The 26,705-nt window shown below is 36.8% G+C and overlaps 2 protein-coding genes and 1 pseudogene across 2 annotated transcripts; all 3 read left to right on the top strand.

Moving 5' to 3' along the window:
* Positions 1-4,518: 4,518 nt before the first annotated feature.
* On the top strand, positions 4,519-8,451 carry LOC107419943 (aspartyl protease family protein At5g10770). The gene is made up of 3 exons (XM_016028784.4): positions 4,519-4,834; positions 6,737-7,183; positions 7,251-8,451. The coding sequence occupies exons 1-3, from the start codon at positions 4,654-4,656 to the stop codon at positions 8,081-8,083; spliced, it is 1,461 nt and encodes a 486-aa protein (XP_015884270.1). The 5' UTR covers positions 4,519-4,653; the 3' UTR covers positions 8,084-8,451.
* LOC107419865 (aspartyl protease family protein At5g10770) lies at positions 8,332-23,634 on the top strand. Its single transcript, XM_060817089.1, has 4 exons — positions 8,332-8,385; positions 8,549-8,633; positions 22,089-22,331; positions 22,406-23,634. The coding sequence occupies exons 1-4, from the start codon at positions 8,332-8,334 to the stop codon at positions 23,242-23,244; spliced, it is 1,221 nt and encodes a 406-aa protein (XP_060673072.1). The 3' UTR covers positions 23,245-23,634.
* LOC125422874 (aspartyl protease family protein At5g10770-like) lies at positions 23,596-24,812 on the top strand (annotated as a pseudogene).
* Positions 24,813-26,705: the final 1,893 nt, after the last annotated feature.

Raw genomic sequence — 26,705 nt, 5'->3', positions numbered from 1 at the left:
TAAGCTATGTGTTGGATTCAAATGTAAAAGATTGACATTGGTGCTCGAAGGAATTGGATGCCCAAACTTAAAATTTGCCGAGAAAAATCGAGAATAATTGTAATGGAGAGAAAAATAAAAAAAAAATTGTAGTGGAGGTTTTAGTAAAGTTTTATTATTATTATTATTTTTTAACAAACTATCTATTTTACAAACTACGAATAAATTTTTTTATTCACATAACTTGAATACATATTTTCATAAATACAAATAAAAATACTCAACTATTAGTCTATTTATTATTTTTGCTGTGGGACACTAGGATAGGACTTCAAATCAAAGTTAAAAGCTTTGGTCGTTATTGGCCATAAAGTACTATATTTGTTTCTTTGAAAATCATACATTAAAATTTTATATGTAAAAATGTCTAACCATAGCATAAAAAGGTAGCAAATGAAAAATGAGAGTTATTTTACCATTTCCCTAAATAAAGTAAATTAACCATTAACAGGTCGTGTAATAGACATGATAAAGTGGAAGTTTTATATTCAAGTGAAGATTTTGTCTAGAAAATAAGCCAGAAGTTAGAAGTGTATACAGTTTTATTAGTCTATACGAAGATCATCCATTATCTAGACACCAGGCCCACTAGTCAAATTATTTGACCCCTAGCCCTAGTGGACGAATCTTTTTATTGATTTTTTTATTTTTATTTTTTGTAAATATCTTTTTATTGAGGTCTGATATGACCCAAATAATATTGATCGATGCTAAATAGATAAATAAAGTTGGAATACTTTTAGTTATTTGCACCTTGTTCGTAGTAGTCGCTACCAAATAAAATTTTAAGGGTAAATTACATAAAGGTGACGTGTGATTAAAATTTTTTTTTTGCACATATAGCATTGGTTTTTTAGTTTTTTCAGATGCCTCTTGAATTTTGATTTGGTTACAGTATATACCCTTCGGGCAATGAAATCGTGCAAAACATTTGCCAAACAAAGTCCCAAATGAGAAATTTACCCTTCTTTAAACCAAGTTCTCAGTTTTTGTAACAAAATTGAAATTTAGAAATAAGAAAAAGTTTTTTTATTTTTTTTATTTTTTTTTTTTTAGGAGCACCGAAATAAGCAAAAGTTGGATGATATATATATATGTGCAAACTTTAAACTTGTGTTATCAAAGAATACTTTAAACTTTGTGTTATTTATCCAAAGTTTAAAGGATCCTAAATTACGTGGTTACTTTACAAGTCCCTATGGGCCAGAACCTATCACTCCCATTCTATATACAGCCTTTAACAATGAAAGAATCTTTTTTTTTTTTTTTTTTCAAATCAAACAACGAAAAGAAACCTAATTTAGTTTTTTTTTTTGTTTTTGTTTTTTTTTTTCAATAAGAAACTTTTCTATAGTATTGTTGCACCTGTCAAATATATATATGAATAATTTAATTTTTTAAAAAATATTTATTTATGGCCCGAGACGAAATATCAATTTGACATCTAATAAAATAAAAAAGTTTTAATAGAAATATAATAATTAATTATCTCTCAAGATATTTAATATGGCAAGCGCACTAAGAAAACCAACAAGTGCAGGCTGCCATGACAGGAATATTTTTGTCATCTTTATGATATTTTATTTTTTTATTATTATTATTATTATTATTTTTGGGTGGGTTGGGGGGGTGGCCGTTAAGGAAGAGCATGAATTTTTTTTTTATTTTTTAATTTCTGTTTTTGGTTTAAAATAAGGTTTGTGGTTATAAATTTTGATCCATTTTGAGTTCCAAACCATATTAGTTGTGCGTCAGAAAGAAAGGTTTCATCAAATGAAGTTCGAGTACGTTAGGTACATGGAAAAATCGCGCGACCGTTTCAATAGCTAGCCAACTCAAATCGCCCACTAATTATTGATCATTCCTCGATCATTTGGGACATGACATTAATTAATATTAATCATAGTTTTTTGCTATTACCAATTAATGCCATTTAAAGCATATTGAGATGATCGGTTGTCATTGAGTATACGCTTAGAGACAGCTACAGATGATTTGAACTTGCACCCACCTCGACCTTTTGGTTTTTCTTCTTAGTAATATTAATTCCCACCCAATCTCAGTGGGAAAAGTAAAAAGGCATAATATATGATATATATATATATATATATATATGAAAACCTTCTATCAAAATCTCTTTCTTTTCTCCTTTCCCAATTTCAATTATTTGGTGAGGTATATGTAGATTCCAGCTTTCTTCCACCACCCACTCTACATCAAGAAGTTAGTCTAGCCTACACCCAAACAAGATTCCAATCGTATCATCTCTCTCGGCTATCACACCCAAGAGATGGTAAAGAAATCCAGCTATTTCATACTAACCAGAAATTCAGGATACCCCACATTTAAACAAGATTCCAATTGATTTTTTATTTTTTTTCTCTTTTTTATAACTACAAGATTCCAGTTGATAATATGAAAGAAAATATATATTATAAACAACATTCAGCTTATAAGGCCCACCAAGCCCACCACTTAGCTCCTGTTGGGTTTTAGCTTGCTGGCCGTCCATCTGTTTGCATTTACATTTGCTTTTATTTATTTGTTCAGACAGCCAGGAAAATGATGTTTTTCAACTTCAGTTTCATGAAATTAACTCCCACGCTAATATTAATCAAATTTACCACTACTAGTAGTAGGATTTATGGGCTCTGCTTGGATTCACTATTTACAATTTGTTTATTTGTCTTTTGTTTGAAAAATTTATTTAGGTGGTGTTGGGATTCTCATTAAGTTGTATGGTTTGGTAAGATATGTTTATTGTGGTGCCTAATTAATCCTACATTACCTTTCCAATAATTAAGAGAGTGGGGTGATGTTAATGTACTCTATTATTTTGTAGGATGCAAATGGTGATTGGCGGCCACATCACTTCTAGGGGGATTCATTAATTTTTTGTAATGGTTACATGAAGTCTTTCATGAAAGCGATAATCTCTACATACTTATCTATCAGTTTTTTTTTTTTCCCCCCCTTATCAACTTGTTCTAATTATTGTAGATTTATAATAATTTATCAGTCAATAAAAAGAATCATATTGATGGCCTAGTGGGACCAGCTATATGCACTAAGGAATGGGAAGAGAGATACAAAGTCGATCAAATCGGTTAAAAAAGCGCTCTCATGCACTTTTTTGCAAACTGGATACAAGTGTGAATTACAAAAAGAAAATTACAAATTATACCTTTTTTTTTTTTCACAATTTAGTTTGTATTTATAGAAATTATAATTAGTTTCAATTACCATTTAAATATTGTATATATACTTTGCGACAAAAAAGCACATATATATAAAAATTCAAAACACTAAGGTTTCAAAAAAATAAAAAATAATAATAAGATTTCCCCATTTTATCGATTATGTTTTGGTTGAATATTGTGGTTGACGAATATTATTTCCCATTTCTGTCTTATTTTTGAAGGTTTGAACTTCTTTTTTTTCCATTTAATGGCGGCCGTGTACATTTGTAGTGGTGGCTACAAATGAAGAAATTATAGTAAAAAGTAGTGATGAACAATTACGTGTGAGTACGGATATAGTAGGAATGGTGGGGATAAAAACCAGTGGGAGACCACTGATCAGATAAAAAAAATATATATCTCCTGTGTCCCAGCATGCCTCCACTGAAAATAAAGTGATAGGCATCGAGTTATTGGGAGGTCAAATGCGGATGTGAACTTATAATTAGATGTTTTCCATCGTTTTTGTTCAATTTTCAGAGATCACTCAATCAGATGGATTCTTACACAAGCAAAGCACGAAGTGTGTGTGTGTGTGTGCGCGCTTTTTTTTTTTTTTTTGTTTTTTGGGTGAATAAGAAAACATAAAGTTAACAGCTACCTTACCATGTTTTTTTGGGACACATGGGCATGATTTCGACTTGACAATTATGTTTTAACTTATTCCCCTTATCATATACAAATGCATCTATCCTGAAAATGATTAGTGTTCGTTTTTTTTTTTTTTAATAGTAAAGTTCTTATTATATATTTGATTTTTTTTTTTTTGAATGACGTCTAAATCACTTAGATAAGAATACACACACACACACACACACACACACACACACACACATATATATATATATATATATATATATATTTCCCAAATTCATGATTAAAAAAAAAAAAAAAAAAAGATCAGGATTTTATAAATAATCCCATGCATATAACTTAAGTTTTAAACTTAAAAATTAACAATCAAAAGTACTGAAACTTTCGAAAGTTAAAAGAAAAATATAGTAATAAAGTTACCCTTATTGGTAGGGAATTTAAGTGGGGGATGAGGAAAGTAATTATGTGTCTTGTGTAAATTGGTAGGGGAAGTGTGGCTCTGAGGCTACTTACCGTAAGCTTAGTGGCCACGTGTCTGACATGGATTGGCCAATTCCAACGAGATGATTATATATATTTTTATACATCGAAAGAATAATATTGAAGCGGAAGGCAAATGGGAGGAGAAAAAGGTGGTTGTCATTGATAGTGGAGGTGACGTATAAGAATTGGAAGTCTATCTCTAATTATAGCTTATATAAACTAACACTATACATGGTTTGCAGACCCACAAGAGTAACATAATATTTGAGATAGAGAGAGAGAGGCTAATTAATCATACATGGCCGCTCTCATTTCCTCTTCCTTCTTCCTTACCTATTTCCTCTTATCTCTATGTCTTGCTTGGTCTTTGGATGGAAAAGCCACCACTGCGGCGAAGAGCCACAAAACTCATCAAACTCATCATACTCTTCAACTCAGCTCTCTACTTCCAGCAACCATCTGCACTCCCGCCACCAAAGGTTATATAACCCCTCTCTCGCTCTTCGATTCAATCTCCATTTATGACCATATCTATTTATATACATCTATGTATTTATGATTGCTTGTGTATATATAAACAGATATATAATTGTACCTGATTGATATTGCTTATGGTGTTAGAACTATTAATTTTGAGCTATTAATGAATCTTGCAATTTCTGAATTGTTAAGTTCTTTTTAAAAGACATATATATAGTTTGCTACGAGAGACAGTTTTGTGAAAATTACAAATGAAAATTAATCATTTTTTAATCGCTAATAATCAATCAAATATCTCATGCTTGATTATCATGTGTAGCCATGGCCACACAATTAATAGAGGAAGGCTGCCGCCTTTAGCGGACGGCCTCCCGCCACCACTGAAAGTAATAATTTTAAAAGAGTACGCAAAAGGACTCCACATATAGTATCTAACACAGAAATGATGTATTGAATTTAATGAAGTATGGTAATAATTATATAAGAGAATTGGATTAAAGAAGTTTCCAATGGGTGGGTCCTACAAAAAGACATGAATTTTCAAGCATACGCAATAAACTAATATGTTTTACGACTTTATTATTTATTTAAGCATATTGGTTCCCATGTGTACATCCTACATGTGTTTGTTTATTTTGTAGGTAGCAAGAAATCTATCTCCCGTATAAAAACTACCAAATCTAGATATGATATATATATATATATATATATAAACTTCTCACAAGCACTTTTAAAAATATAATTATTGCCTTTTTATTTTAGTAGTTCATATATATATATATATATATATATTTTCAAAAGCAAATATAGAAATTCGAAAAAAATTTATGTTTCTTTTTGTTAATTTTCTATTTCATTTTGTTTTATTAAGTTTAAGTATAGACTAAAAATGTTTAAATTTGTGATGAAAATTTGGAATTTGGGTAATAATTCAAGCACCCAATTATTGTAATAGTCAGTGGAGTGTTTTTCAATATTGTCGGAAAGTTTGTGAGAAAGAAACTTTGCTTCTGCAACAAATTATTATGATTTTCTTAATTATTAATTCTAGCCCTCCTTTGTTTCCTACTGGACATTAATTAGTAGTTTTTAGAGTGCTTCAACTATATATATATATATATACATATATATAATATATTTATAGAAATTCTTAACTTGTAGTCATTATATATATACTTGTTTTCTGTTGAGGCGAGTAATGTCCAAAAAGAAAACTATGAATTTTTTTTTTTTTCTGACTCATATATATTGCAACTTGCAAGAAATTAACAGCATTAGCTACTTCCCGTGACAAATCATAATTTGTTTTGGCTTTATATAAGACTATTAACAGAAGCGTTATATTTATATATTCTTTTTTAAAAAAATTTCCAAACGTTGCTTTCTTCTCTCTGTTAATTTATTTTTCTAGGTAAATTTTTTAGTCAATGTCTCTTGTGACTGAAAAAATCTGTGAAAGATAGTCACATACTCACGGGTGAAGTTTCAGTCATATAAAATCAAAAATATCAAAGTGTTGGTTTCTATTTTAATTTTTTTTTTTTTAAACAAAAAAAGCATCTAATGAAGTTCAAGATTACATATTTTCCACTCTCTTTTATTTTATTTTATTTTTTAATAAAAAAATTGATAGTGGATATAAAACCAAAAACATCAAAATTGTCATGACTTCTAAGACAATGAATCATTAAAGGAGGGTCCACCACTCTCTGTGAACCAATTGCACAGAAAGATACGCAAATCTAAAAAAAAGTCAGCATTCAAAACGAAGATTGAGATACATGCACGCAATGAAAAATGGCCAAATTAATTAATTTCCTTATTTTGCAACATCTTTTTGATTTCCATTAAGATAATTAAATGTAGTAATTGTGGTACTGATTTTGATCATATTAATTCAGAGGATAATTACAACGAAGGATTATTGAAAGTGGTCCATAAAAACGGTCCGTGCGCTCGACTCCACCAACAAGACCAAGCCACTGGGTCACCAACTGACGACCAATTACTCGAACAAGACCAATCCCGAGTCGACTCGATCCACTACCGTCTTTCCAACAAACTAAGCCCCCACAATGTACAACAGACGGACGGCACCACTCTCCCGGCGAAGTCAGGCTCCGTCGTCGGCTCCGGCAACTACATTGTGACCGTGGGTCTGGGCACACCAAAACGGGACTTATCTCTCATATTTGACACCGGCAGCGATCTCACTTGGACCCAATGCCAGCCGTGTGCCCGCTCTTGCTATTCCCAAAAAGAAACAATCTTTGACCCTTCCAAATCTTCCTCATACGCCAACGTTTCATGTACCTCCTCCAGCTGCTCTGACCTCACTTCTGCCACAGGTAATATTATCATCAAAACCCTAATTAATTAAACTTTTATAAATTTTTTATTAATTGGTTTGTTCAGGAAACACACCGGGATGTGCTTCGGGTTCGTCCACGTGTTTATACGGAATACAGTACGGTGACCAGTCTTTCTCCGTGGGATACTTTAGCAAAGAAAGGATCACGTTAACGCGGTCCGATGTGTTCGACGGTTTCCTCTTCGGATGCGGACAGAACAACCGAGGCCTTTTCGGCGGAGCCGCTGGATTGCTGGGCTTGGGCCGGAACAAGATTTCATTCGTCCAACAAACGGCCCAGAAATACAATCGCGTGTTCTCCTACTGCCTACCCTCCGTCTCCAGCGCTACAGGATACTTGTCCTTCGGTTCTGGCGGCAAAGTATCCTCATCTTTAAAATACACACCTCTGTCCACGATTTCGCTCGGCGATTCGTTTTACGCCCTCAATTTGGTCGGAATCAGTGTTGCCGGAACTAAACTCTCGATCCCTCCTTCGGTTTTCACATCCTCCGGCACAATTATCGATTCCGGAACCGTCATATCGCGTCTGCCGGCTACGGCGTACAGCGCCTTGAGATCGGCGTTCCGGCAACAAATGACCGGATATCCATCTGCGGCGGCGGTGTCGATACTGGACACGTGCTATGATCTTAGCAGTTATTCGTCGGCTAGGATTCCGAAAATAAGCTTCTTCTTCGGGGGTGGCACTGTGGTGGAGCTGGACCCACAAGGTATACTGTACGTGGTCCGTAGTACACAAGTTTGTTTGGCATTTGCAGGGAACAGCGACGATAGTAGCGTGACGATCTTTGGGAATACCCAGCAGAAAAGGTTGCAGGTGGTGTATGATATTGGGGGAGGCAGAATTGGGTTTGGCCCTGCCAGTTGCAGCTAAAGCCAATCCCTTTAAACATAAAAATCTTCCAATTATAACAAAATGTTGTTGTACCATTGGAAATTAATCAATTGGGAAAATTATTAATTTTACAATATAAATTGAAAGGGCAAAAAAAAAAAAAAAAAAATGAAGATCATCAATAATTATATACGTTTTGCAGCCAAAGAAAGCATGCAAAATGTATATAAATAATATTATTAGTTGTACTTTAAGTAAGTTTGCTGTTGTTTTCATGGAAAACGAAAATGGAATTGCCTTGTGGGAGAAGATTTTCATTTGATGCTTTAATTTGCCTCCATGTAAGTGTAAACATGTAAGCTTTCAATTTCTACCAAAAAGAATATTAGCTTTTCAATTTCTGTTCATTCGTATGTATGTGTGACCATAAAAGAGCAAAACCTTTTATATAAAGTACACGTGCTGCCTATTTGTCAATACTTAGATATATGTCAATCCTTCCAGCACGTGATAGATGAAAATAGCAGCCAACCGTTCAACAAATCTCAAATACTTTCTGATGTGAACAAGAAGCCGTATGGCCTAAACGGTAAGAGAAATAGGAATAATGAAAGCCCACCATGACCTGGCCAGTTTTTTTGTTTTTGTTTTTTTGTTTTTGTTTTTGTTTTTTGTTTTTTGTTGTTTTCACTTTCATGTACACAAGTAAACGAACTATTATTTATACACGCTCAGTATCAAAATTCCCAAATCCATCTTCTTTCTTCGGTAATCTCAAGTTTTTTTTTTTTTTTTTTTTTTTTTTTTTTTTTTTAATATTATTTGATGCATACCTGTAATATATATGAGGTCGATGTATTAAGTTGATTAGCAGTGAATATGGGTAGCAATTTTAGGGATGGAGTGAACTAATAAATCCATCATCTGATCTATCGACACTTAATTGGTTTTGGTGCAGAATTAATTACTGTTCCAGAATATAGTTTTATGCAATTGGAAATTGATAGCAAAAGAAAGTATATGCTTTTCTCCCCTTACGTTTTGGCTTAACGTTAAATGTTTGCATATCTGCAAAACTAAATGAAGAAACAATTACTGCCAACCGAACTTTGATGAATTAGAAAAATTAATACACTCTCGACTTTCTGTATTAATGATTTTTCATGTATATATATATATATATTGGTACTGATGGAGGGCAAAAGCCACGAGTAACAACAACGACACGAGTTGAACGTTTCACATACTTGATAGAAAGTAGAAACATTCATTCTTTTTTCTAAAATTTTAAATTAAACAATTTTAAGTCCAACTAATCTTAAACCATCTCCCAAAAAAATGTAAATTATAAAATTAAACATTCTCCATGAAATTTTCAACAATAAGATCAAGTACATACCATGAAAATCTAAATGCTTATCTTTTCAGTTTTTGTGATAAACGTTTTTTAATTATTAAGATGATTTATTAGGCCAATTACATCGAGTATATGAAGTAGGCCGATATACACCAAAGGGGACATTTGTTAAAGGCGCACACCAACTTTGTCTCTAGATATGATCAAATAATAATAAAAAACAGAAACAAACAACTTTGACTTGATTATTTCCCCCTTAAAAAGAAAATGTTGCTCGTGTAGATGAATTAATGGATATATCGTAATCAAAATTATACATTAAAATCTCATTTGGGCTATGCCTTGTAATTTTATGGAATTCAATGACTATAACGGATTTTATCTAAAAATAAAATACAATTTATTTTTTCTTTATGAATAAAAAAATACCTTTCATTATAATGAGTTTATTAAAACTCGAATTATAATTCTATAATTTTTACACTGATAATTGAGTCGATTTCTTTTTACCAAACTATCATATGTTACAATGCATCCTACTAGAACTTAGTTATATTATAGTATTATTTATATATTCATTAAAAAAAAAATAGTATTGATCATATTAGACTTTATATGAATCAATCAAAATTTTGATATCCTATTGTAATAATTATTGCATATGTCTAGACAGGCAAACTCAAATAAATCATGATATTGTGATGTAATATTTATTGCACATACATATATATATACATATCACATCAAATTTGTCTGATGGCTTTCTTAACTATTATATTGCTTTAGGATTGACCAAGTCTCTAGAAAGTTCACTTCTCAAATATCTTATACCTTATAGGGGTTCAAAAATTAATAAAAAGAAGACCTAATGCTAGAATTATGAACTATCAAAATATCTCCAATAATTTTATTTATTGATGGATTTTTTTACTATATTAAAAAAATAATTGGCAATTAAAAAATAATTCCCTCTAATTGGTCTATTTAAAAGCGCTGCTAAGATGACATTTTACATTTAAAAATTTTGTTAGACATTCTCATATTTCATAAATAAAAAAAAATTCTTTCAAAAAAAAAATAAACTAATAAAATATTCAATTAAATTAATAGTTAATAAATAATTTTTATATACATTATCATTGAAAATCAATATTACAATTAACTGTATATTTATACCCCATAGATTTATATAGTGTTAATTGTTATACTACATATAAAACAATATGCATTTACTATAGAAAATGTTCTTAGATCAACCAGCTATGAACTTAATTATCTGTTTATGTACTTTTTTAGAACCCTCATTTTTGTTTTTATTTTTTATTTTTATTTTTTATGGAAACTCTCATTTGTTCTATATATATTTTTTATTATATTTTATGAATTTCAGTTACATTTACCTATGTACCTTTTTTTTTTTTTTGGGATATGTCTATATATATATATATATATTTTGAAACATGATATGTCTATGTCTAATAAAAAGTTAAAAACAAAAGTTTACCATTATATATTAGAAATCCACTTAGAAAGCTTCCCATTAGTAGATAAATATTCAAACATTACACGGACCAATTATTTTGAAAGTTTTGATTTTCCATTTTGCTGACGTTATATTTATAATGGTAAATTACATATTGATGCATGCCTAAGCAAGAATTTAAACAAACCTAGCACTTAATAGGAGTGAAGTTAATTAATTCTTTCTTCTCCCGACAGAGTTAGTGTGGTGGTGGGATACTAACTTCGCCGGTGAGCACTCAAATAACAAAGTGCGGCATTATCAACAAGATTGGTAAATTGTGCATAAACTCATTACAAACCAACATTATGTTTATCATGCTAATAATTACGTAAATTGAAATTTTGTAGGGCAAGGAGTAGATTGGACCCACCTCCATGATCCATCCTACAAAAATGAAGCAATGAGATGGATTCTAATATACAATTGCAAAAAATTATTCGTGTAGCAACTGATTAATTTAAAATGCCATATGATGCTAACAGATAATTTTCTATGTATATATATATACATATCTAGATATATTTGAAATGGTTGATAAACATGGCATGATTTTGGAACTTTGACAATTATTTATCTTTTTATACATAATTAATAGTATATTCAATTGCAAGGCTGAAAATTAAAACTATTGTATATATTTGATTCCAGCTATGTAATTTTACAATTAGATACGAAATGTTTTTATGTTAAAATAATGTGGACTAAATTAATGTAACATCCCGTCCCAAAGTACAACGGAAATTTTCCAACTTGACCAAGATTGACCGTTAACTTTAATCGTTGACCTAAGGGGTCAAAAGTTGATTTTTTGACTTGGATAGAATTCTTGGTTGATTGAGGTACCGTTACGAACTAAATATTGGCACGAGTTCGTAGACTAGTAGCACGTTGAAAACGGAGCTACGGTTTGAAAGATATGAGCAAAACAAGTCGAGATGCAAACTGTCCAAAAGGTGTCCGAGTTGACTTTTTATGGTTGTAGAATTTTGCGCTGACTTTTGTATGGTTGCAAAGTGCTCGTCGATACGAGTTCATAGACTAGCGACACACTTAAATTGGACATCTGGTTAAGAAGTTATGGACGTGTAAAGTTTTCCGACTACTGTAATATTTTATTATATCTGGCTTAAGTGCACAGTGATACCATGTGTCGACACCTAAGTGGTCCACGTGGGTGAACAGTGTCACCCACGGTGGCTTTTATTTGGCAAAAATGATGGGGGAGGAGAGAGAAAGAGAGAGAGGGAGAGAGAGAATCGCCGGCCACCGAAGTTGTCAAATTTTCCAGTCGATTCTTGCCACATGCGTCAGCCAGACGGGAGCACCTCCCCATTCCTGGAAAATCCCCAAAATTTCACGGCCAACCGACTGGCGACTCGCCCAAATCGGAGCGTTTTCCGTCGACGGTGATTTTTCCCCTCCACCACCGGCCACCGCCGATTTGCCCAGTTTCCAGCCACCCCAAGCCACACGCGCCTGACCGGTCTCTCACATATGGGAATTCCAGCATACCCACCAAATTTCACGGCCACCGGACCTCCGACGTGCCGGGATCGGAGTATTTTTCGGCGAGGGCCGAAAATCTTCAAACCCAGATCTCTTCGCCGTCCGGCCTCCATTTACCTCATCGCCGGTCCTGTTGGAAACCTCTCCCCTCGATCTACAAAACCGCCAAAAATCTCAGCCATTGGCCACCGGACGCGCCGCCGCCAGCGACGGTTGCTGGTGACCACAGCGGCTCGCTGGAGAAATCACTATTCCAGCGAGTACCCAGTTGCACCGTCAGTCCCTCTCCACTAATTCCGACCCCCTGAATCCAAATCCGGTGTCATTTTCCTCCAATTCACGATGGTTTGAGAGAATCGAGGCTCTAAAGGCCGAGAGCTTTTCGGCGAGATTTCGGCCACCACCGGTCCGATCTCCGGGAACTAAGACCGGATTTGTGATCCTCGTCACTCAAGCTTCGATTCAGTATATTAGTCTTCAATTTTGGTTAACGTTTGTGTTTAACCCCCCGGGTACCGGGTATTATTTACCCGAATAAAATATTAATTTATTTGAAATGTGTAATGTTGTTGTTCTAGGAGCACGAGTGAGTTGTGGAATTGATCCCATGGAGGATCTTGGATTAATTGCGTGCTCCAGGTGAGTGACACACCTTTAAAAATATTTTGGGGTAATTAATTATATTTATTTGGTGTTAAATTGATATCTGGAAGTATACTCATGTGGTGGAAATTTAGTTATAATTGTGGAAAAATATTATTTTATAAGTACGTATATGTTTATTGGTGCTAAACGGAATTTTTGAGTTATTAAGAAATCCCCGATTTTTATTATTGTGATTTAATTGTATTTATTACACATGAGCAAAGTATTTTCATTAATTACTTGTGTTTGGATTTTTATATTATTTTTTGGGCATAATTGGTTTAAATATTTTAAGGAAAATATTTGTTGAAATTGGTGGGTTTAAATTTGATAATTATGCTCGTGGAATATTATTTGATGGATTTTGTGCTACGAGAAAAATTATTTGTACATTGTTATCGATGGTTTCGTACCGGAAATGTTAAAGGAAAATGTGGGATGGTGAATTTGAAAACTGGTATAATTCCCACGGTGATTTTTGGAAAATCGATACGGTAATAAGAAATTTAATAATTATTTCAGACGCACTCATACAATATTGGTGTTCTGGTTGTATATGTGGATTAGAGCGCAAGTTATTATATCTCCCGTGAGTTGCCATTGGACCGAGGGCAGACAAGTCTTATATATTGCGCATCAGCCGCCCCCCTCCGTAGTCGGGATGATGGTTTCAATAGCGGTGCTGTTGGGACCCCGAAATACCGTATGCAAGTTTCTCTCTTTAATCTCCCCACCAGTCGGTGCTCGGGACGCTGGGTATCGGAGGGCATCACTGGTATATGGTGTGGTGCGTCAAGTATAAATTTTCGGATAGAAATTTCAAACCCCAAAGTGTTCAAAAATTATTTATTATATTTTATTACATTTTATTTATATTTGAGTTATTTAATTATTATTTATTAAATTAATTGATTCCTTGGTTTTTGGGAAATATGAATAACGGGTTTTGTGAAAATGTTTTAAAAGGGGAACATTTCCAACAGAGTGAATAGTGAGGGTTTTGAGAGAAAATATTATTTTCAATTGTTTATTATTTATTTATTTATTTAATTGTTGGTATTAATTAAATTCTTTTATTTGTTATATTATTAATATTAAAGGTGTACAGTAGATAGGGTCACTCACTGAGATGATTAGCATCTCATGATTTTTTAAATTCCGTTCCCCTAGATCCAGGTTGGGAGACGTTGATCGTCCGGGGCGAGCCCGACGTATTGGTTCATTGCCGAAAGTCCACGGAGCATTTCTTCCCTTTTTCCTCTCCATCTTATATTGCTTCTTTATTTGTCATCGTATTAATTTCATATTTAATTGTATAATGCTCTGTATACTGTATTAGACATGTAGTTATTAATTATGCACTGATTTACCGTTATTCAATTGGAGTGCTGCAAATTTGTGGAATCAACTTGTAGTAATGTGGGAGGAATAAGGAGATGAATATAAAAGTGTGTTTTCAGTTCAGGAAATTTGTGGTAAGTTCATTCCTTAGGGGAGGTTCTGTCGGATTTTCCATTGGAGTATCCGGTAGTGTTTCCCTGAGATTAAGGATTGTTTAGGATTCCGATAAGGAATTTTGGATGGATTCTGACAATTAATATTTAAATGTTAGCGTGGTAGATTGGAAATTGGTAACGAGGAAGGGAGGAGATGGAAATTCCAAAATAAAAAATAAAAAAATTACAACTTGTGGGAGATGATTGAGATTTAAGAACTTTTGTCTATGGAAAGAATTTTGTAGGGCTAGGCCAATGAAAGTAGAGAAGGGGTGTAGATAGTGCGGACACGTAAATTCAGAATTGGAAAATTTCATCTCCAAATTGCTATATAAGTAGTAATATAATGGTTGCAAAGAGTATCATCCATAATTTTGATATCAGAGAAAGACTAATAATTATTCATGGATACTCCCATTTCCTCCTCCTCCTTACCCATCGCCTATTTTCTCTTATCTCTATGCCTCGTTTGCTCTTTGGAAGGAAAAAACCCCCCGGAGACCCACTACGATACTCATCATACTGTTCAACTCACCTCTTTGCTGCCCCCGACTGTCTGCACCAGCAGCCCATCCACCAAAGGTTATATTAATTCTCATTTTCTTTGCCGTACATTTATAGTATCATATATTACATATAATTCTCTTCTACATATAGAACACATATTTCCGACCCTTTTTTTATGAAGAAAATTGTTCTATTATATATATGAAATCAAAATTAACCAAAATGTTGTAACATGATATTTGCTAGAGAAAAGGTATTAAAGAAATGAAAGTTCATTTTCGATGAGATAATTTAATTTGGTATTAGAATAAAAAATTTAAAAATTTTGTCTTTAATTAAAACTTTTACAGTTCAAACGGATCAAATTAATGCACAAAAACATACCGAAATAGAAGATATTCTTGCATTATGCTTTAAAAATTGCAAAAATTATTAATTTATATCTGTGGAAATTATTATTATTATTATTATTATTAATTTACGATTTTAATCAAGTAGATAATTATAAGGAAGGGTCACTAAAAGTGGTACACAAGTATGGTCCATGCAATCAACACCACGAAGACAAAGCCACGGTTCCACCTTCTCACTCTGAAATCCTCCTCCAGGATCAATCCAGAGTAAATTCGATCCGCTCCCGTGTTTTGAAGAATAGAAAACAAACCAACGCCGCCGTGGATGTCGAGGCTAAGTCCGGTGACAGCTTAGGCTCCGGAAACTACATTGTGACGGTAGGCTTAGTGTCACGGTTAAAGCATTTCATCAAACACTTGGTGAGCATTCTCTCCATTATGGGCCTTATAATCCACTTTGGGCCTATTTTGGGCCTTACAATGGGCCAAGCCATGTACATATCCATTCTAGATGTTTCTTTAGATATTTTATGTAAAGTAGGTGGGAGTAGGTGGGAACCATTCTCCACCGTAGGATTAAAGCAATTATAGCCGTAGGATTAAGCTTTGTATGCCTATAAATAGGTGGAGGCCTCATTTGGCCAAACCATCCAAGAAATCTCATCTATACTTGTAAAGCTCTCTTTCAAGTAATATACTTTCATTCTCTCTTTGTGCTCTAGCTTTCTTTGCTTAGCTTTCTCTTTTAGTGGGCAAAAGGCTTACTTAGTTGCAACAAAGGGTCGGAATAGCAACTAAGGCCGCACGGCTTGAAGGGTAAACAAACAAGTCCGTGACAAGTGGTATCAGAGCCAGGTTAAAGCTAGCATCTAGAGCAAAATGTCTTCATCAGAGGTTGTGATTGAAGAAGCAAGGGGAAGGGAGGTCATCCCCGAAGCTGCAAGGAAGGGACGTGGGCGTTCAAAGTCGAAGGACGTTCTCACCGCCATGGAGACCAAGGTGGTCAAGATGGAGTTGGCCGTTGCCGACATGTTGGAGCGGCTTGATTGTGTGGAGCAAGGCATGGGGGAGCTCGATGGCCGAGTGGAAGGCCAAGTGGGGGAGCTTAGAGGTACCATGCAAGACACCAACGAGGCCAACACCGAGGCATGGCGTCATGAAAGCCAAGCTTTCCAAACAAAGGTAATTGAAACCTTGTCCCTTATGCAAGCTCAATTAGATGAGTTTAAGAAGAGTTTAGAGGAGACTCGTGAGGATTGGGCATTATGCAAGAGAGCTGCAACTAGTGGCACGGCCACCACCCAACAAATAGTCTCTACTCCAAGGGTAGATGTTCCCAAGCCCAAGGAGTTTAGTGGGAGAAGGGATGCAAAGGAGTTGGACAACTACATGTGGCACATGGAGCGATACTTCGAGGTCTTGGATTTCCAAGACGAGAAGCAAAAGGTAAACACCGCTACCCTATATCTTACTAATCTTGCTGCGGTGTGGTGGCGTAGAAAGCATGAAGAAATGAAGAGAGGCATATGCGCTATCAATTCTTGGGAAGATTTAAAGAGTGAATTGAAGAAACAATTCTATCCCGAGAATGTGGCGAATGAAGCTAGGAAACGCATGAAGGAGTTGAAGCACCAACGTTCCATCCGTGAATATGTGGAGCAATTCTCCGGGTTAATGCTCCAAATTCCCAACATGAGTGAGGAGGATCTCCTTTTCAACTTCATGGATGGGTTGCAACCGTGGGCATGCCAAGAGCTTCAACGAAGGGGAGTACAAGATATTTCCACTGCCCTCACTACGGCTGAAACGCTTGTCGAATTTAGGCAAGGTGAGTCTTCCAACTCTAAGCCTAAGATTAATTATATTAAAGGTGGGGGAGCCAAATTCCATAAAACTCCCCAAAGTAACGAGTTTCCAAGAAGGCCACCACTACCAACCAAAGATTGGAAGAAAGGAGGTAAGCCCGAATTCAAGCCGAAAGAAAATTGCTTCTTATGTGATGGTCCCCATTGGGCTAGAGATTGTCCAAAGAGGAAGTCCTTAAGTGCCATGCTCGAGGAGAGGGAAACTCACGAGCACACGCAAATGGGTTGTATACAACTCCTCAACTCACTGAAGGCTAGTCCAATCCCAACCAACAATACGAAGAACTCCCTAATGTACGTGGCGGCACGTATCAACGGGAAAGATGCCCAAGTCATGGTAGACACCGGCGCATCTCACAACTTCGTAAGGAAGGAGGAGGCCATGAGGCTTGGCCTCAAACTCGACAAAGGTCAAGGGTGGTTGAAAACTGTGAATGCAGAGGCTAAACCGCTGGATGGCGTGGCTCGTAACGTGGAGTTACACCTCGGCACTTGGCAAGGTAACGTAAACTTCTCCATTGCTCCTATGGATGACTTTGATATTGTACTTGGCATGGAATTTCTTAGGCAATTCAATGTGGTACCACTCCCTCGCTACAACACGGTGTGTATAATGGAGGGAGGCCCTTGCATGATTCCAACAATGCACAAGCCAAGTACTTCCAACCGCCTCTCCGCCATGCAACTCAAGAAAGGAGTAAAGAAAGGAGAGCCTACATTTCTTGCTACTCTACGCGAGGAAGAAGAAGCTACTTCCAAGGAGCCACCGAAGGAGGTTAGCCAAGTCCTTGAGGAGTTCAAGGATGTCATGCCACCACAACTACCCAAGAAACTTCCACCAAGGAGGGAGGTGGATCATTGCATCGAGTTGGAGCCCGGTGCAAAACCGCCCGCAAAAGCACCATATCGCATGTCTCCACCGGAGCTAGAAGAGCTAAGGAGACAACTTAAGGAGCTTCTGGATGCCGGTTATATTCAACCGTCGAAAGCACCTTATGGAGCACCCGTCTTGTTCCAAAAGAAGCACGATGGTTCATTAAGGCTATGCATCGATTATAGGGCGCTCAACAAGGTTACCATCAAGAACAAGTACCCTATACCGTTGATAGCCGATTTGTTTGATCAACTTGGAGGAGCAAGGTACTTTACTAAACTTGACTTGAGGTCGGGGTACTACCAAGTTAGAATTACGGAGGGTGATGAGCCAAAGACTACATGTGTTACTCGATATGGAGCATATGAATTCCTCGTCATGCCCTTTGGTCTCACCAACGCACCCGCCACTTTCTGCACTCTCATGAACAAGATCTTCCATCCTTACTTGGACAAATTCGTGGTGGTCTATTTGGATGACATTGTCATCTATAGCAAGACGCTAGAGGAACACATCCACCACCTACGAATTGTGTTCAAGGTTCTAAAGGATAATGAGCTTTACGTGAAGAGAGAGAAGTGCTCGTTTGCAACCAATGAGGTGTACTTCCTCGGCCATAAGATCAAGGATGGCAAGCTGCACATGGATGAAGCCAAAGTGAAAGCCATCCAAGAGTGGGATCCTCCAACCAAGGTGAGTGAGCTGCGATCTTTTCTTGGTCTTGTTAACTATTACAGGAGGTTTATCAAAGGGTATTCTGCCCTAGCCGCACCACTCACCGATCTGCTAAAGAAGAACAAGACATGGAGTTGGTCCACCCAATGCCAACAAGCCTTTGAGAATTTGAAGGAGGCTATTATGAAGGAACCCGTGTTGGCATTGCCCGATTGCTCCAAACCATTCGAGGTGCACACTGATGCTTCCGACTTTGCCATAGGGGGCGTGTTGATGCAAGAAAGGCATCCAATCGCATTTGAAAGCCGCAAGCTCAACGACACGGAGAGGAGGTATACGGTCCAAGAGAAGGAGATGACCGCCATCATCCACTGCTTGCGCACTTGGAGACATTACTTGCTGGGGTCCAAATTCGTGGTAAAGACTGACAACGTGGCCACAAGCTATTTCCAAACTCAAAAGAAGTTAAGCCCCAAACAAGCTCGTTGGCAAGACTTTCTTGCCGAGTTCGACTACAAGCTCGAATACAAGCCCGGTACAGCCAATGTAGTTGCCGATGCATTAAGTAGGAAAGCCGAACTAGCATCGATAACCAAGTTCCAAGGGGAACTACCCAACCTACTAAAGGAGGGCATGGACCATGATGTTGTGGCCAAGCAACTCCTACAACTTGCCATGGAGGGCAAGACTAAGAGGTTTTGGGTTGAGGACGGCCTTCTCTACACTAAGGGGCATCGCATCTACGTACCAAGGTGGGGCAACCTAAGGAAGAATTTGATCAAGGAATGCCATGACACCAAATGGGCCGGCCACCCAGGGCAAAAGCGTACGAGAGCTTTGTTAGAGACCAACTATTATTGGCCACAAATGCGGGACGATGTCGAAATGTATGTAAAGACCTGCCTTGTTTGTCAACAAGACAAGGTGGAACAGCGACAACCCGCAGGTTTATTGGAGCCACTACCAACTCCGGAGAGACCATGGGAGAGCATCTCCATGGACTTCATCATTAGCTTACCCAAGTCCGAGGGATGTAGCACGATAATCGTCGTAGTTGATCGATTCTCCAAGTATGCTACATTCATTGCCGCGACAAAGGAGTGTCCAGCTGAGGAGACGGCACGGCTATTCTTCAAGCACGTGGTGAAGTATTGGGGACTCCCAAGATCAATTATAAGTGATCGAGACTCAAGGTTCACCGGAAGGTTTTGGACGGAGTTATTCAAGCTCATGGGCTCGGAGTTGCATTTCTCTACAAGCTTCCATCCACAAACAGATGGGCAAACCGAGCGAGCTAATGCGCTATTAGAGCTATATCTACGGCACTTTGTGAGTGCCAATCAACATGATTGGGCAAAACTGCTAGATGTTGCCCAATTCTCCTACAACTTGCAAAGGAGCGAGTCCACCAATCGAAGTCCATTCGAGTTAGCCACGGGGCAACAACCACTCACTCCACAAACACTTGTTACCAAGTATGGAGGAAGGAGTCCTGCCGCATTCAAGATTGCCAAAGGTTGGCATGAACAAGTGGACTTAGCAAGGTCGTACCTTCATAAGGCCACCAAGAAGATGAAGAAGTGGGCGGATGCCAAAAGAAGGCACGTGGAGTATCAAGTGGGAGACTTGGTGTTCATCAAAATCCTTTCATCCCAACACAAGTCTACCCGAGGACTACACAAAGGCCTTGTTCGTCGATACGAGGGACCATTTCCAATCGTCAAGAAGGTGGGCAAGGTATCTTATAAGGTGGAGTTACCTCCTACACTCAAACTTCACCCGGTCTTCCATGTGAGTTGTCTAAAACCATACTACAAGGATGAGGAAGACCAAACAAGAGGGGAGTCCAAGCGAGCACCAATAGGGGTCTACAACACTTATGACAAGGATGTGGAGAGCATCTTAGCTGATCGAGTAGTTCGTGGAAGGGACAACCATCCGAGTCATGAGTACTTGGTGAAATGGAAGGGACTTCCTGATAGCGACGCAAGTTGGGAACCTGCTATCGCACTTTGGCAATTTGAAGATCATATCAAGAGGTTCCATGAAGCAAGCTCGACGAGGACGTCGACGGCATAGGTGGGGGAGAATGTCACGGTTAAAGCATTTCATCAAACACTTGGTGAGCATTCTCTCCATTATGGGCCTTATAATCCACTTTGGGCCTATTTTGGGCCTTACAATGGGCCAAGCCATGTACATATCCATTCTAGATGTTTCTTTAGATATTTTATGTAAAGTAGGTGGGAGTAGGTGGGAACCATTCTCCACCGTAGGATTAAAGCAATTATAGCCGTAGGATTAAGCTTTGTATGCCTATAAATAGGTGGAGGCCTCATTTGGCCAAACCATCCAAGAAATCTCATCTATACTTGTAAAGCTCTCTTTCAAGTAATATACTTTCATTCTCTCTTTGTGCTCTAGCTTTCTTTGCTTAGCTTTCTCTTTTAGTGGGCAAAAGGCTTACTTAGTTGCAACAAAGGGTCGGAATAGCAACTAAGGCCGCACGGCTTGAAGGGTAAACAAACAAGTCCGTGACAAGTGGTATCAGAGCCAGGTTAAAGCTAGCATCTAGAGCAAAATGTCTTCATCAGAGGTTGTGATTGAAGAAGCAAGGGGAAGGGAGGTCATCCCCGAAGCTGCAAGGAAGGGACGTGGGCGTTCAAAGTCGAAGGACGTTCTCACCGCCATGGAGACCAAGGTGGTCAAGATGGAGTTGGCCGTTGCCGACATGTTGGAGCGGCTTGATTGTGTGGAGCAAGGCATGGGGGAGCTCGATGGCCGAGTGGAAGGCCAAGTGGGGGAGCTTAGAGGTACCATGCAAGACACCAACGAGGCCAACACCGAGGCATGGCGTCATGAAAGCCAAGCTTTCCAAACAAAGGTAATTGAAACCTTGTCCCTTATGCAAGCTCAATTAGATGAGTTTAAGAAGAGTTTAGAGGAGACTCGTGAGGATTGGGCATTATGCAAGAGAGCTGCAACTAGTGGCACGGCCACCACCCAACAAATAGTCTCTACTCCAAGGGTAGATGTTCCCAAGCCCAAGGAGTTTAGTGGGAGAAGGGATGCAAAGGAGTTGGACAACTACATGTGGCACATGGAGCGATACTTCGAGGTCTTGGATTTCCAAGACGAGAAGCAAAAGGTAAACACCGCTACCCTATATCTTACTAATCTTGCTGCGGTGTGGTGGCGTAGAAAGCATGAAGAAATGAAGAGAGGCATATTGTGACGGTAGGCTTAGGCTCCGGTGACAGCTTAGGCTCCGGAAACTACATTGTGACGGTAGGCTTAGGCACACCCAAAAAGGACTTATCTCTAATATTTGATACGGGCAGCCCTCTCACTTGGACCCAGTGCCTGCCTTGTTCGAGCTCTTGTTATTACCAAAAGGATCCAATGTTTGACCCTTCGAAGTCTTCCACATACATCAACGTTTCATGTAAATCAACTGTGTGCTCATTACTCGCTTCATCCACAGGTAAATTCATTAATTAATAATTTATAAGTGAGATATTTGCAATAATAATTTAACTGGCCATTATGTTCCAATAGGTTACACACCGGAATGTGCTTCCGAGACATCCACGTGTATATACGGCATACAGTACGGTGATCGATCGTACTCCGTCGGATACTTTGGCAAAGAAACGATTACGTTATCCAAGTACGACGTGTTCGATGGTTTCCTCTTCGGATGCGGCCATAAAAACCGCGGACTCTTCGGCCGAACTGCTGGGCTGTTGGGCCTGGGCCGAGACACGTTCTCTATCGTCCAACAGACCTCCAACATTTACAAACGCATCTTCTCCTATTGCCTTCCAACCCACTTCGGCGGCTCTACAGGACACTTAACCTTCGGCCGAACTCCCGTGAGTTATAAAGACATAAAGTACACGCCTCTATCCACATCCACTGATATCAAAGATTCATTTTACGCCCTTGATCTAGAAGGCATAACCGTTGCCGGTACTAAACTATACATTCCGTCATCGATTTTTTCATCCCCGGGTACAATTATTGATTCAGGAACCGTCATAACGCGTTTGCCGGCCACTGCTTATAAGGCCTTGAAGTCAGCATTTCGGCAATTCATGAGCAGTTATCCGAGGGCACCGGCGCTATCGATTCTGGACACGTGCTACGACTTCAGCAGTTATTCATCGTTTAAGATTCCGAAGATAAGCTTTTTGTTCGGCGGTGGGGTTGTGGTGGAATTGAAACCCCAAGGTATACTGTACGTGGGCAGTGTTACACAGATTTGTTTGGCTTTTGCTGGGTACAGCGACGATGATGAGGTCACGATCTTCGGGAATGCCCAACAGCAAACTTTGGAGGTGGTGTACGATGCTGGTGAAGGAAGGATTGGATTTGGCCCTGTTGTTTGTCACTGACTTAAAAGAAGTCACCTGAAGTTTACGACAAAATATGATGTTATACCATGTTATTAATCAAATAATATACAGCATAGACTAAAAAGAGTGTGTTTGTACAGCCAGTCTAATAAAATGTTATATTATGTTATTAATCAAATAATTTATAGCATAGACTAAAAAGAGTGTGTTTGTAATGCCAACCTAATAGGATGTTATATTATGTTATTAATGTTTGTAATGCCAGTCTAGTAGGACATTTACTATGTTATTAATCAAATAATTTACAGCATAGACTGAAAAGAGTGTGTTTTTAATGCCAGCCCAATAGGATGTTGTACTATGTTATTAATCAAATAATTTACAGCATAGATGGAAAAGAGTGTGTTTGTAATGGCATCCTTAATGTTGTTCTTCTTGGCTTGGAAATGGAATATATATGGTTTTGTGAATCAGTAATTTGATTTTCTTCTTATGCTTCCCAGATTCTGTTTACTACTACTATAGACCATATTGTTTCTTCTTGATAAAGGGTAAGACCTTTGGAAGAGCAAAATTAATGTGTCGTTTTTGTGTCATTTCCTTTATTACTGGTTCTGGTGGAATTTCCAGGGCGTGATAGTTTATGAGGGCAAAAAATCCATTTGATTAAATGAGTGGAAAGACAAACTCAAACTTATTAACAAATTCTTAAACTTTAAACACTTGCTGATGTAAGCAAGTTAGCAACAAGTTTTTGGAGTCGAATGGAAAGAATAATGTGTTGCGGAGATTTAGACCATCCTTGTATGACAACCAGGATAGACCATAAACGGCTTTGAATACTTTAGTAAAGAAATGATAACATTGTCCCCGTTCGACATGTTCGACGATTTCCTCTTTGGTTGTGGCCATAACAATCAAGGTCTCTTCAGATCTCTTTAGGGGTATTGCTGGTTTGATGGGTTTGGGCCAAAATGAAATCTCCCTCGTCGAACAGACGCCCAGAAATACAACCGCATCTTCTCCTACTGCCTACCACACACCTCCGGCTCCACCGGATACTTGACCTTTGGCATAGATGAAAAGGCTTCCAGCAACATCAAGTACACCTCGCTAACCACACTTTCGGTGCATGATTCGTTTCACGGCCTACGATTGCAAGGGATAATTGTTGGTAGATGTCAATTATCCATTTCAGCATTGCTGTTTTCATTCCCTGGCATAGTCATCGATTCCGGAACTGTCATAACTCGTTTGCCGGCGACGGGTGTACAGCGCCTTACGATCCGAGTTCCAGAAACAGATGAAAAATTACACGTTGATAACAGCTGCGAACTCATTGTTGGATACTTGCTATGACATCAGCGGGGTTGAAAAGTTGAAGATTCCGAAAATAAGCTTCTTGTTCGGCGAAGGGACTACGGTGGACTTGAATGCCACTGGCATATTTTATGCCTTTAGTAAGTCCAATATTTCTTTGGCATGTGCTGGGAACCAGGACGATACTGCCATTACCATCTTCGGGAACATATGTCCAGCAGAAAAGTTTGGAGGCAGTGTATGGTATCGGAGGAGGGAGAGTCGGGTTTCACTCTGCTGCTTGTTAATTGTCAATTATATCAGGTGGAAAACAATGATGAGGATATGGTTTCTATATGCATGTATCAACGGATCAAGAGAAGGTTGCTGGTGCTTGTAGCTAATTGATTCATATTTATGTTAAAAAAGATTATCGTTATACATATCATACATATACTATATTATATGGATCATTTGAGCAAATGTTATGATAAGAAAATGCTTTATAATAATGTAAGTGATGTTTTTTTCTTTTTTTGATAAGCTAAAATATAAATAATAGTAGGCTTGTGAGTTTATGGGAATAGAATAATAACTTTATAAAGCGGTAGTGTTTTGTTTTTTTCCTTCCTTTTCTTTTGATGCTTTTGCTTGAATAAGAGTAGTTATCATTATTTTGAATTGTTGCCTGAATATGACCTTCTTGACAAATCAAGCCTTTTCAGTATATCTGTCGATGAGAAAATTAAATAATATGCTAATTTGTTGTAGCGAAATTACTAATTACTAATTAATGCAATGCGTATATATTATCCGAGGCTTACTTGTATGTTAATTAGGCAAAAGTGATAATTAATTTCCCAAACAATGATCCAATTCAAATCCTCCATTTTCAATATTCCAAAAACTTGGATAAGCAATTATTTGAAGCTAGGATTCGAAAGGTAAAAGATTGATACATGTGCTCGAAGTGATGGTGGAGAACCAAAATCAAATTTGCCAGAAAAAAAATTGTATTCGACTTGTTGGCAAGTTTGCTTTTTTTTTTTTTTTTCTTGGCAAGCTATAGTTAAAAGAAAAAAAAAATGAAGATCATAAATAATTATATATGTTTTGCAGCTAAAGAAAGCATGCAAAATGTATATAAATAATATTATTTTTAGCTGTAATTTAAGTAAGTGTATAAATAATATTTTTAGCTGTACTTTAAGTAAGTTTGTTGTCGTTCTTTTCACGGAAAACGAAAATGGAATTGCCTTGTGAAGATTTTCATTTGATGCTTTAGTTTGCCTCCATGTAAGTGTAAACATGTAAGCTTTCAATTTCTACCAAAAAAGAATGTTAGCTTTTCAATTTCTGTTCATTTGTATTTATGTATGACCAGGACTGTTCTGTTTGGCATGGGATTAATTTCTCTAAGAAACTACCTAGGGCGTAAATTCATGGGATACTTCCTTAATTTATAAATACTTAAAAAATATGTAATATGAAAAGTTATATATGCTCGAAAATTTATAAATACTTACAAAATATGTAATATGAAAAATTATATATCCTTGTATACTAAGCTACTGTTTCTTAACACGTTACCAATGGCACTTAAATTTCTTAGTTACCAATGGCACTTAAATTTCTTAGTATTTTTAACAACAAATGATTTCTATTTAATAAAGTAAGAGCATTCATAAGTTATTCTTTAAGATAAAAGAGTATATTCTGTATAATAAAGAGTATTTTTTAAAATAACTAGTAAAATTTATAAATACTTTCTAATAAACTTTCTATTAAGTTTTTTATTTTTATTTTTTCAATAAATATTTATTGTTTTATTTGTAGTTTTTTTTTTATATGAGTTACTTATATTTTAAATATTATAACAGTAACATAGAAGAATGTATTACATTCAATTATATAAATATAATATTAAAATAAAAAATAATTTTAATCCTGTAGATTTTAGAAAGCTAAACCAATTTTTTACATTAAAAAATTAAAATAAAAAATTTATTAAAATTTTCTTTTATATATTATTTAAAAAAAAAAACCACTTTTAAAAATTCCCTTAAAATGCTCTGAGACCTGAGGAAAGCCTTTTATGTCAAGTGCACACAGCGCTGCCTATTTGTCGAACTTGAGATTCGTGAATCCTTCCAGCACGTGATAGATAAAAAAAGCGGCCAACCGTTAACAAATCTCCAACC

This window comes from Ziziphus jujuba, chromosome 5 (assembly GCF_031755915.1).
Source record: "Ziziphus jujuba cultivar Dongzao chromosome 5, ASM3175591v1".
Classification (NCBI taxonomy): domain Eukaryota; kingdom Viridiplantae; phylum Streptophyta; class Magnoliopsida; order Rosales; family Rhamnaceae; genus Ziziphus; species Ziziphus jujuba.
This window is presented reverse-complemented; position numbering and strand designations above follow the sequence as displayed.

Bases quoted from the DNA above. Each gene is read 5' to 3' on its own strand.
- LOC107419943 (XM_016028784.4), top strand. From the start codon at position 4,654: ATGGCCGCTCTCATTTCCTCTTCCTTCTTCCTTACCTATTTCCTCTTA. The intron at 4,835-6,736 runs GTTATATAACCC...ATATTAATTCAG, and splicing joins CTGCACTCCCGCCACCAAAG to AGGATAATTACAACGAAGGA. The intron at 7,184-7,250 runs GTAATATTATCA...TGGTTTGTTCAG, and splicing joins TGACCTCACTTCTGCCACAG to GAAACACACCGGGATGTGCT.
- LOC107419865 (XM_060817089.1), top strand. From the start codon at position 8,332: ATGGAATTGCCTTGTGGGAGAAGATTTTCATTTGATGCTTTAATTTGC. The intron at 8,634-22,088 runs GTAAGAGAAATA...TTGTGACGGTAG, and splicing joins GAAGCCGTATGGCCTAAACG to GCTTAGGCTCCGGTGACAGC. The intron at 22,332-22,405 runs GTAAATTCATTA...ATGTTCCAATAG, and splicing joins ATTACTCGCTTCATCCACAG to GTTACACACCGGAATGTGCT.